The sequence below is a fragment of the Antrostomus carolinensis genome, unplaced genomic scaffold, assembly GCF_000700745.2.
Source record: "Antrostomus carolinensis isolate BGI_N321 unplaced genomic scaffold, ASM70074v2 scaffold2406, whole genome shotgun sequence".
NCBI lineage: Eukaryota > Metazoa > Chordata > Aves > Caprimulgiformes > Caprimulgidae > Antrostomus > Antrostomus carolinensis.
The window spans coordinates 16,112-29,010 of NW_010322285.1; the positions used below are offsets into that span (position 1 = coordinate 16,112).

Sequence of the window (12,899 nt, forward strand, 5' to 3'; positions counted from 1 at the left end):
ACACGTAAACAAGCTGTTCCTTTTTAGACTTGCTGGTTGGTACCATCTCTTTTGATTAAGAGCCCATTCATTAAGGTTTGGGGTTTACACATGCCACTGGCAAGGATCCACAACTGGGTCACTACAGCAGGTCAGTCTTGCCTAACTGGAAGGTAAAGTGCAGAGCAGAGTTTACACATGTGCAGTGATGGAGATACATGCTGAGGTGAAGACAGTTCACCAGTACTGGCCATGCTTTAGAAAGCTGGCCTGTGAACATTTCAGGTAAGGCAGTTAAATTAGAGCACGTTGCACACAAAGCTACAAAACAGATTTCACTTACTCTGAGGGAAAGCAAAAGGAGTTGATGAGCAGTTGTGGGTTGATTTTTCTTTTTCTTTTTTAAAAGCAGGTTGATGATGAAAATTCTCAGAACAGTATGAGTATCATGAGAACGATTTCTAAAGCAGGAAGCATGACAGTCCCACACCCACAACAGCAGAACCAGCTGCCACATGCAAGTTGTCAGCCACACACTGCAGGTCTGATCCTGCACTACTTAAAGCTACTTGGGGCTTTGACATTGTCTTCAACGCAGTGAGCTGCACAGTGCAGAATTAACTAAAAGCCCTGTATAAGAGAGGAAAAACAAATGAGTGGTCTATTACCCAAGTCAGAAGGTATTTCACATCCTCATCTCAAAGCAGGAAGTGCTATGATAGAGCCCAGCCTGAACAGAAATACCAGGACCACCACCACTTACACTCAGGACCTGCAGCACTAAGAAAGGATCCCACCAATAAGAAATATCAGTAATTAAAACAATCTCTAACATAATCTGAAGTTCTCTGCAATATGACTTCATTGCTTCCCAGATTCTGAATGCTAGAAGATAAATTTCTTCTTGATGCTAAGGAAAAAAAAAAAAAATCAGAGCAGGTTGTGTCATTTTTATCTGGAACATTTCCACCTGCCCACCTCTTTTCTGCACAAAGCCTCTCCACATTCAGTGGAAGTCCATGCCTGGCTTTAAGCACAGGCAACAAGGGAAGCTGCTGGGTGTCAGGAAGATCTCCATAGCCCCTTTGCCTCTGCTACTGCAGCAGAAAGCCAGACCCACTGCTGCCAGCTGAGAGAGGATCGGGAGTAGGGGCAGCTGATTGTAGTGGTGGACCAGCAGTACTCGTAGCCTCTGACCCTGCTGCTCCTCAGAGTAAGGAACCAGCAAGCCCAGCTCTCCAGACAGGCATCTGTGGCAGCACGGCCCAGATGGGGGAAGCATTTTGCCTGCATTTGAAAAAGCTTGGAGCAACTCTGCCTTATGAAATGGCAGAAACCAACTGGCAGCACCACGCCGTCCCTGAGCAAGGCAGTGTTCCCTGCTTGCAGAGACTCCTAAGGAGATGAGATCTTTCTTTTGCAGAGGTCAGGGCAGCAAAGCAGCTCTACCCAAAAAAGCAACAACTCCTTGTAGCAATGCCAGAGCTCCCATAGCCTGTCTCACACTATGAAAGCAGCAAAAGCAGTGCAGGAGGGAAAAAAATCAGGAATTATAAGGATTGCCCCACTTTGGGCACTGCTATGTGCTGTTAATTCCTGGTTACAGGTCCATCTCCACAGCTCCACACCGACAGCCTGCTATTAAATTGCCTTTTCTGACTTTGGCAGAGAGTCTGGCTGCAGGTAGCTGCCCATCAGCATGCCATCTACCTCTAGTGCTACACGGGGTGCCTTGTCACAGGGCTCTAGATTCTGGTCTGAACCGAGGGTCCACACTATAAAATATGCTAAGATATTTTCATTGCAGAGAGCTTTCAATGCTGTAAGGAACAGCCTTGCTTTCCACACATTAGCACATTGAAATCTGTACAGCAAGCCTGTCAAACAAAGCATCTGCTCTCTGGCTCTCCTACACCTCTCCTCAGATGGAAGAGCTTCAATTATGTGGCACGTCTGTAGGATTTTAGAGTTAAAAGAGCTGCTGTCATATCACATACTTTAACCTTTTGCCTTCCTCTAGGCACTGCATAAGAGGATCTGATGCACTAGCCTGTTCATTTTCATATTGTGGTTCAATGCAAAAGGTTGCCCTCAGAGTTTGTTTTCCACAGCAGGGCTGTAGGAGTACAAAACAAGGAAGCTACTTAATTCCTGATTCCCCGCCCCTATATTTTCAGACTGGCAAAACAGGTTACAGAAAATATTTTCTAGGGGAATATGATCAACTGTAGAAAAAAGCAATTAAAAGTAACTGCAGTGTCCATGCCCCTATATTTTCAGACTGGCAAGACAAGTTACAGAAAATATTTTCTAGGGGAATACGATCAACTGTAGAAAAAAAGCAATTAAAAGTAACTGCAGTGTCCAGTTTTACTTAATTTTATACAAGTCTAAGACATTTATGTACTTACATGCTTTAGACAAACATGACCGCACGCCATGATTTTCAGAAGGAAGCATGGAACATCCTTCACACATAACAGTCAGGAACATTTGTAGCCCAACTCAGTTGCTGCTTAGATACCACAGCAATGACCATGCTAAAAGGCCTAATTAACTCCCACTGATTTCAGAGAAGTAACTAAATTAGAGCCAAACCAGGTACATCAACATGTTACCTTAACTTGCAGTCACCTCCTGCTTTTCTCTCAGTCACTCTGGCAAGATACCAATTATCACCATGCTCAGATTAGCTCCTGTTTCTAAACAAATGCTGTAAAGGTGAATCTTTTCCTCTAAAAAGATTCTACAGTATAATTAGCAACACATACTAAATGCTTGTAATCCACAGTTGTCTTCCAGAAAAAAAAAATTTAAGGAGCTGAGAGTTCAAACCATCAAATCTAAACTACTTGACAGTGTATTGAACCTTGAAACTTCCATTGAGAGCAGAAGACACAGCAGAGGCAGATACAGATCTGTAATAAAAAAATGTCAGAGAGTAAGACAGCATAAAGTCTTGTTTTATATGCACAAGAAATACATCAGCATAAGCAGCATGGCAGTGAAAGATAAGATCTCCTGAAAGAATATTTTAGTTACCTCGAGCCTGATTTTTATAGTGATCCCTGATCATTAACATCATTTTTATAATGATCCCTGATCCAGTAACATTAACAGATCATAAGATTAGAGGACTTGTAGAAATGGCACTTCAGGCATTTAAACATTCACCTGACATGCTTTAGCACAAAGAACAAAGGAAAAAAAATAAGCTAGTTTGGAACTTGAGAAGTTATCCTGCTCCAGAGCCAGCAGGATCAAAGAGGAGCCAGAAGGCCCGACTCAAGTACCAAAAAGTACATCAGTAGTATCACACATCTTCTGCGAGATGCAGCTTACATCAGGAAGCTAGTGAGAAAAAGTGCCCATGACACAGAAAGTCAAGGCTGGAAATCGGTGTAGGTGAGCTTCACATCGCACACGAAACCCACTCTCCACCCCACGTTAGTCTGTCTGCTGCAGACTGCTGACATACTGGCTTACATGCTCTTATGGAACAGACTGAGTCATGCTGCTAAGACTTGAAAATAAACGGGTTTTTTTTAAAAAGCTCTGCATTCTGCAGGTAGTACATCCAATTTCATAAAGCTGAGGCTCATTTTACATACACTCTTGCCCATTTTGCCCCCAAGATTACCTTTGTGCACCAACTCACTTCTGCATGCAAAAACGCAGTTGTAAAACAGACAGCTACATGCACTCAACTTTAAGAAAAGAGTTCAGCCTTTTCTTAAAGGCCTCTTTATTTTTAAATTCCTTCAAAACATAAATTAATTTAAACAAATCAGATGCAAAACACCTGCATTTTAAATTAGCATATATTTTACTGTATCAATCACAGCAACCTCATACAGTAAGATACACAAAAATAGAGCATGGTATCACTTCAATTCAACACAGTTTTGTACTACAGTATTCCATGACATATATACACAGGACTTTTCTTTTTCAAAGCAAGTATAGTCCCTGCTATGTTCACCGTAAAAATTACGTGGCATCACAGTTTTAGTTATTCACTGTAGTGTGAGTAGCCATATGGAAATTGAACTAGTGAACTGGAAGATACACTGTATAGCAGCCAAACAGGCATAACAATTCAGAAGGTGAACCAAAACAAGATAACCACCGAAATGAAAACCACCCCTAGACTGTATTTTAATAGTAAAATTGGTTTTAAATTCTTCACTATATACATAATGTATCTACATTTGTGTCATATTTATATATATATATTTATAAAAAAAACATACAAGATTTTGAAAACCTTAAAATCATTCACCCCAGCCTTCAGGGTCAGCCAGGCATTACTCGCCTGTGACATTCTGTTCAGTTGCAGTCACTTGATTCAGAAATTTCCCTGATTGCTAAACACATGCCATTCATTTTGTTTCCTAGTGCAAACTGTACAGTGACTTATTGTTCTCAGCCTTCTGTGAGACTCAGGTTTCATCTTATTTCCATAATAATTCTGACACCCATTTATGGCTAAAAGTATTTTAGCTATTTTACAACATTAGCCTATATAGTTCCCTCCTCTACCTACCTCAAGCCCCCACCTCCCCCCCACCCCCCAAAAAAAGTAAATACAAATGACCATTCATGCATGTTTCTGTCACACAGGGATCCATGGACATTTAAGTTTAGAAGCCTAGACTCTAACAGTGTTTAAAAAAACCCCTAAGTGAATAATTTTAGTGCAAAGTGGACTACATAGTTTACATCTCAGCTAGAGTTCTTTACAGATATTTTAAACACATTTAATTCTGCGCATCAGATTAGGTTGCCTGATACTTTGTTCTAACTAGCTAGTTGGAATAAGGAAGTTAGAAGGATTCTTGTGGGTTTCCTTTTAATAAAAAAACTAAAGCCTATTTATAATCAGGTGTTGTCTGGGGGTCAAACTGTACAGAGCCTAGCACAACAGAGTCCTGGTTCTCAGCTAGGGTTCCTATGTGCAATACAGATAAGTATTATTATCTGATTGACATCCATAACTGATGGGTTTACTTTAACAGGAGTCACGAATGAGCTCTGATTTTTAACCAGGCCAGTGCTTTACTTGCTGGACTACACTACAGACTTCAACTTCACAGTGAATTTGGAAGCAAGCGTAACATTTATACTTACAATTTCCATAACCACAAAGGAAAAGCGTGCACCGAGAACCAAAATCCTGCAATTCTTAGACAAGACTCCACTTAGACTAGTGGTAGCCTTATCAGAGGGGAAAAAAAATGCCAGATTAAACCAAAAAATTGATCAGAGCCAAGAACATTAGTCTGCCACAGTGACTATAATAAGCTATGAAATACAGTACAAGGAAAAACAAAGTCACCTGAACAAATAACCCAGAGAGACTTCATAGTTCTAATGATTTTACCATTTTTAAGAACTCAACATATTAAATATTTATTAAAAATAAACTGTTTCCAAATTACCTATTTACAGTACAAAGAACAGTACTTAATACATGTGCAACAGAAAGTAAAGAAAATTAGTACTCATCTGGAAGGACAACACTCTAGGCATAATTCAAGTGACATGAATACAGATTCATGTTTTTAAAATACCATACAGTAAAAGCCAGTAGGATGATATTGGCAACACCAGAAAATAAAGCACGTATTGTCCAGATTCAGATTATATAAGCTTGAGATAATCAACCAGGAGATAAGGGGAGAAGGAAGAAACATAAAGACGAAAGGAAGAGATGCTGTGGTGTTTGCATTTTGGAGATCAAGAAATGCAGACACTTCAAAAAATAGTCCTTGTTGGCAAAACAAGCCATTCACATATTTCTTGCACATTTTAAAGTCATATTTTATCAAAAACTGGCAGTAGCTTCATCACTCATAGAAAACGAGAATCTCAATTTTTAGATTTTATTTTCAAGCCTTGCATGGTTTTATTTGGGCAAGGAAATGACTGCAATGTAATAGAAAGGTGCAATGTCACTTTTCTAAAATGCAACAGCTGCCAAGTTTTAAAGAAAAATGTGCTCTTCTCCCCCATTTCAATTGCAAAGTAATGATCATTTAGGAGTTACCTAAATTATAGCAGCATGAAATCTAATGTATCTGCAGCATCTGTGAAGCCACAAAAAATCAAGAACTGGCACCTGATCACTGAGCCATGGTTCCAAATATTTGGACAGGTCATTTTTGTAAGAGGTCAGTGTATTTTCTTATCAGTGGAGTCAGTACATGAGTTAGGATAGCCCTTTCCCCTCCCCCTTTCCTTCCCCTCCAGACTGATCGAGTCTATCTATAAACTACATGGGACAGCTGGGACGATTTATAGTTTAACTGGTTGTTAGGCATGAATCTGTGAAGCTCACTTTTTCTACAGCAGGGATCATAATAGTAAGCGTTGAGACAAGTGTCACACGAGACTTTTGAGCAAAACGTGCACGTGTTGGCAGCTCCTGATCGGTTACAAAAGCCGCAGCGTGAGGTGCCTGAAGGTTTGGGTTTGGAACTGAATTGAGCAGCTCTTTCTTGACTCTGAGTCTGTGATGTGTACTGAGATTTCTCCCTTAAAGCAGATGCAGGAGACAAGCCATCATTTGGAAGTGGTTTGATTGAATAGGTGCTCTGTTTCACTGCTGGGTATTCCTGCCTAGAGCTGAAGAGATTGTCACACTTTTGGCAAAAGGAAGTGCCACAAGGTACGCCACAGTTCTGGCACTTGAGGGAAGCTGTCTCTTTGGCTAGGTGGGTGCGTTTGTGGTAAACAGGGTTGGCATCATTTTTTAACAGCCATACATCAGGCTTAATAGCTTCTTGTCTTTTAAAATTTAACATACTTCTAGAATCGGGATCAGTATATAAATCTAAGTCCTCTTGAGCAGAAAAATAGGAGCTGTAAGGGACGTTTGTTCTTAGCATGCCATTGTGATGAGATGAAGTTGGCAAGAATTCATCTGAACACCCGTGTGGAGAGCTTGACGTTGTCAGAAGAGAGGGTGACGGACGGATAATTTCATCTTTAATTTCATCTTCCGCATCAACTAAAATTGGTTCTTTCCTGAGACTCAGCGAGCTCATCAAAGGTGGTTTCTTACTTTCCCAGTAATTATCGTACGTGTCCACTGATTTAGAAGGTTTGCTCACCTTTGGCTTGAAATAATCTTTAGAGGCCCGTTCACTCGCTGATTTCTGGAGTACCATTCGTGCCATGGAAGTGTTTAAGTTTTCCTTGCACTCTACACGCCGTTTCATGGCTTCCGAGCAGCCTCTAATATCTTCATTGCTATTTTTTCGTTCATTTATGACATCAATCTCTGAATAACCTTTATCTTTCACTTGCAAGTGAATTTCAAGAAGCTGCTCACATTCCACTTTGGCCAAAAAGAGTTCAAATGAAACCATTTTCACTTGAATGGCATCAACCTGCTCTTTGAGCTTATACATTGTTCCCAGTTCTTGGACATAGCCCATGTAGTTCAAAATCTGCCTTACATCATCTTCAGTTAGAGCAGACTTTACATAATAAACAAAGGGTCCAGTGTAGGTCTAAGTGGGGCGGAGGGGAAAATAAAAGGAAAACTAGGTTACAAATTCAGTGGTGGACTAGATGCTCAGATAATTCAGCGACAGATACAATATAATTAAGTAAAATAATAACGACAGTGAACACATGCAACTCCCATGGCAAGATGAACTCCATTTCTGCATCCCTCCTGTTCAGCAGATGGAAATTCCACATGAGGCAAATTCAAAGTAGGAGAGTTTTCATTCAAATTGAAATCCTGATTAGCATAACGTCCTCCCTGTTGCTGTAAATCACTGTGCTATACACCGACATCAACTTTTATGCTTATCAGACATGTTTGCATTGACAAGCAGGTCTACCATGAAAGGTAAAAAGGCAGAGATTTCATGTTTTCGCCCTGGACAGGGGCTAGCTAGAGATAACAGGATCTCGGAATTACTGCAAGAGTACCAAAGTCCTCTTCAATTCAGCTTTAAATATATTTGAGGTGTGCTTTTTGTGTACTATCACTATGCAATTTCAAATGTCTGACTTAATTTTATATAAGGCCAAGAACTCCCAGTAAGAAAAGCCCCAAAACCAGATAAGAGTTTGTGCAAGTTGTTGTGCAAGTTTAAATATCTGTATCTGACGTACCTGAGGTATGTTCTTAAAACAGTTCAAACTGGTTTGGATTCCAGGCAAGAGTAGCCTGCACATCACATCTTTGTATAGAACAGTGTCCTGGTTTTGGCTGAGACAGAGTTAATTTTCTTCTTAACAGCTAGAATAGCACTGTGTTTTGGTTTAACTATAGGATTTGGTATAAGAAGAACGTTGATAATTTGTATACTGCTGTCTGGGGTTGGTGCTGGGAAAAAAACCCAAGGACTTCCCAACTCCCCATGCTTTGCTCGTCTGCAGGCACGGAAGAAACTGGTGGGTAGGGGGACAGTAAATCAGCAAACCCAAACTGGTATTTGGATATGCCAATGGGATATTCCATATTATGTGATGTCATGTTTGGAATATAAATTAGAGCTGGCTGGGAACAGTGGCTCTCGCTCTTCCAGGACTGCAGTTTCAGGTTCAGGGTTCCTTTTCACTCCTCTGGGATCACTATCAGCAGGTGGTGAGCAATTGGACTGTGCACCCCTCATATTTTATTATTATCATTATTATAATTTTATTTTATTATTTTTATTGTTTTTATTATTTATTTATTATTTTTATTATTATAATTAGGATTTTAAGTTTATTTTATTCTAATTATTAAATTGTTCTTATCTCAACCAACAAGCCTCCTTACCACTCCAATTCTCTCCCCTATTCCCTGGTGGGGGGGATGAGCGAGTGGCTGTGTGGTGTCTGGCTGCCGACCAAGTTAAACTACTACAAACTGGATCCCCAGGGCACAACCAAAGTCACTATCAGCAGCAAATCAAGAGATATCCTGGATGGATCAGCCAACACTTTAAAGGCCAGAACTTAAGCATAATGATGAAGATCTATGGAGATATCTTGAAGAAAGGTAGTTTTCCCTTCGGGAAACAGAGAACTCAAACGTTCTAATAATGTTCAGATTCTCTGCTAAATAGAGAAATTGTATCTTTTTAAGAAAACCAAACAAAAATACCCATCACTAGTGTACACATCTGCAAACTACTGTAGTCACTCAGACCAGCAGTGTTTTTATCCAGCTTTCAAGCCTCAAAACTGTTCTTGGAAGTCACCTGCAGCACTCATTATTGAAATGCTGCAGCAGTTTTGAATAACCATTTAAGAACAGGTGAAAGATAAAATAGAAAAATCAACAGCAGAGAACTCACTATCTGACTTCCAGCACCCAAGCTGAGCAAGTGCCTACTTTTCACCCTGAGATCCTGGCATGAGTAAATAATTCAAAAGTACATTAAAGTCAAAACTTCATGAACAGACAAGCAGATAAAAGATATTCTGGAAACAATTCTTTCAGAGAAGTTCCTTTACTATTATCATATAACAAGTGGGAACTTCAGCAAAGCATCCACTGGTTGTTAGTACTTGTGCTCCAATAATAGCTGTTGCAAGACAAAAATCAAACTTTGAGTGAACCTGACTGCTCACCCTAGTGAAAATATCTCCAAGGAGACATTCAGAGACCTGTAACAGGGTAGGCTGAACAAACCTGAAGTAAGCTCTTCCTCTTTTTTATGGTTACATTATAAATGTCAATAGTAGTGGTACTTCTGCTCTCAGGATACTCTCACCAGCACACACAGAAACTTTCCTATGGCTTCTGTTTACCCACTGCATATAGACAAATACACACATCACACTACTAGGTGGAAAAAAAAAAGCCTTTAAAGGAAACACAGGAAATGTGTTAAAAGAGAGAAAAACAAATCATGTTCTCACTATGGCCACACATACTATGTCTTACCTTAATACTTTTGAACTCCTTTTTCCAGGGGTAAAGAAAGAGATTAATTCCAACGGTCTCAAGCATGCTGAATGCATTATGGAGAGAATGTAAACTTGAGGATTTCACAGATCTCAGCGAGTTTTCAGCCATCTCGTAAAATTTTATCAACCGGAATCTATAAAAAGGATCAATTTTGGGAAGGCAAAGTAAGGCTGCCGCTGCCACTCGCAAATACTCATCGTTAATAGGACGCTGCTTGTTGTCAGAGGCGTTCAGTTTGCATTCGTGGAACTGTACATACTTCCTAAATAAATCGTCTTTATATTTTGTATCCATTGAAATCAGTTTTTATCTCCCACTTGGGCAGCTACCTCGTCTCTTTCATGGTTATTTGGCAGTAGGTTGATTATCTGGCATTAAGAGTCTTCAGCAATGGCAATTCTGCTGAAAAGAAAAAAAAATAATTGAAAACAAAGACAAGTCACCACAGTTGCATAAATCCCAGATGTCCACAGCATCTATCTGCTTCACAGGATCCTATCAAATGGTTCACAGAGCAGCAGCTCCCTGAACAGCCTCTTCAGGTTTCTGAAAAAGCACAAGAGTCTACAGAAACGCTGTTGTCCTGCTTTTCACTGTCACTCTCGACTCCTCTTCCAGTTATCCACCTAAAACAGCACAACAAACCTACACAAGCAAGGCACCGAGCTCGATACAATAATGCTGGTGTAGGTTCAAACCCAGGCTGAGGGTTCTCTGGCTTAGGGAACCAAGGCAAAACTAACTCACAGCAAAAAGCTGAAAGCAGAAGCATGAGTTTTTAGGGTCTCTTCTCTGTATTTTATTTTGCCCTTTCAGTTCAAACAACTTAAACATTACTTTAATCAGTCACTACTTTTTTTTTTTTTGCCCTGCACAGTAATATAAAGATTTAAATAAAAAAAATTCCACAAAAATTTCATTTTGCTCACCTGGGGAAAGCAGATACTTTTTTTTTTCCTAGTGGCACAGAACTGCCTATAGACTGAGCAGATTAATTAACTTTACCTTTCTATTTCTAACATTTCCTAGGCTTTTGACTGCCACTCACATCCCACCTGATGGCACAGCCAGGCCACCACTGCACTGGGAGAGCTCATCCTACAGAGCTGCAAAGTAGAGCCAAACTTCCAGCTGAACATGGCAGCTGCAGAGAAGATTGTAATCTTTTCAGCAAAAAGCTACACCTGCCATTTTTAGCTGCTTTATTAGAACAGAGCAAAAGTATTCTGTTTTTACATCATGTAGATTTTTGTCTGCAGGGATAGTTGCTTTTATGTATATACTGATCTATATTTTCACCTCACATACCACACAGAGAAAAAGCTGGTGAGAAAAGAAGCTTCCTAATGCTACTTTACCAAAACCAAGGTAATTAACAGGGCAACAGACTCCATCTCAACTGCCTGAGGAACTTGTGATCAAAAAGCAGACCACAGGCTTGGTTTTTTAAATGAAAACACAATCCAGCCCTTACAGACTTCCCAGCTGTGAAGCAAAGGGAAGGGAGGCAGGTGAAATCAATGCACTGCTTCGGTTAGAGTCAGTCTGAAACAGCACTTTAGAAAAGACTCTCTACCCAGTATTACCTACAGCTGATAGAAAACTGATCGATGCCCCAACACACCTGTTAAAAATGAAAATCACTTTTAAGAGCAAAATTAACTTAAAGGAGCCATAATACAAAATACATGGCAGGGAGGTGGGGGAGAGGGAACCAAAACACCACAAAGGAACAATCAAGAGGCCAGAAAAACAAGCAAACAAAACCCCAACAGCCTGGCAGTTAATATCACCTTGATGAAAGGCTGCACTTAATGACAACACCTTGTGGGAAAAGTTAACTAGCAGATCACTTTGTGCTCAAAGGCACACTGCTCTGGTCTTCCCACAGTCAGGAACTGCACTGATGTCAAGAGAGCAGCTGTGAAGCACCAGAAACGTGGAGTTCTAAATTAACCCCTGAGCAGAAGGGACGGGAGTAAAACCTTTCTCTCTCTCCCCAGATCTTTCCTCCTTAACTTGTGCAAGATGAAGTCTGTGGAGAAAGACAACAGAATGTCTGTTCCTAAGCGAGAAGGGCTCCATGAGGGAATTTCAGAGAAAGACCTTTGTCTGGCACATCAGCAACGCTCCCCCAGGACAAGGAATGATCCAAGGAGCTGGATTAAGTGTTACAGTTCTCCCATTTCTACTGTTAATAACAACTAAACAAAAGCATTTGGTTACACATATGAGACATCAGGATTAAGAAAGTCCCCAAATGAAAGTCCTTCATCAAACCCTACGGACTGTGACACTCACAGCCACTGCCAGCTCCGATTTGAACCTGTGGTTTGTACACAACTCAGAGCTCACACAGCTAAAAAGCAAAACACAACAAACTAAAGAGACAACTCAGAGCTCACACAGCTGAAAAGTAACACACAACAAACCAAAGACACCAGCAAGCCTCCGCAGAGCCGCTCCGCTGCACAGAGAGCTTCCAGGGGCAAAACATCCCCGTACTGTCACCAAAATGGAATGAACTTCACACCAGCGTAGTCTTACGAAGCAGGTATTCCTTATTACAGCACCAGACGGACAGGGGATCACAGTAAACAACGCTGCTTCTTCAGAACACAGTGGTGTTACAAAGTTCATTCTCAATTTCAGTGACACTGAGCTCCCAACAGCTAACAACCACGGTTACCCAGCTCGATAAAAACCTCAGTGTGTGAGCAGCACAGATAAATAGGGTTTGAAAAAACACCCTGGCTGACAGAACAGATAAGGTACCGTCCTGGTTTTGCTAGAATAGAATTAATTTACGTTAATAAATGGTAACAAGGCTCTTTTGCTGCAAATTATTGACTGAAAACCTTAAGATTTCATGAAGATGGGTGAATAATAAGTTCTGAGCTGAGGTTAGTTTCTGCTGGTGAGACAAGACAACATTTCTCTCCATCTCCTGGGTCAAAACTTCGGCCGAGGGAACCGACCCTGGGCTGCCCGGTGGGCA

General features: G+C 40.6%; 1 protein-coding gene across 1 annotated transcript; it reads right to left on the minus strand.

The window, feature by feature from the left end:
- Window positions 1-5,364: 5,364 nt before the first annotated feature.
- On the minus strand, window positions 5,365-10,302 carry SPATA2 (spermatogenesis associated 2). Its single transcript, XM_010170168.1, has 2 exons — window positions 9,878-10,302; window positions 5,365-7,496 (listed from the first exon to the last, which is right to left on the minus strand). The coding sequence occupies exons 1-2, from the start codon at window positions 10,193-10,195 to the stop codon at window positions 6,243-6,245; spliced, it is 1,572 nt and encodes a 523-aa protein (XP_010168470.1). The 5' UTR covers window positions 10,196-10,302; the 3' UTR covers window positions 5,365-6,242.
- Window positions 10,303-12,899: the final 2,597 nt, after the last annotated feature.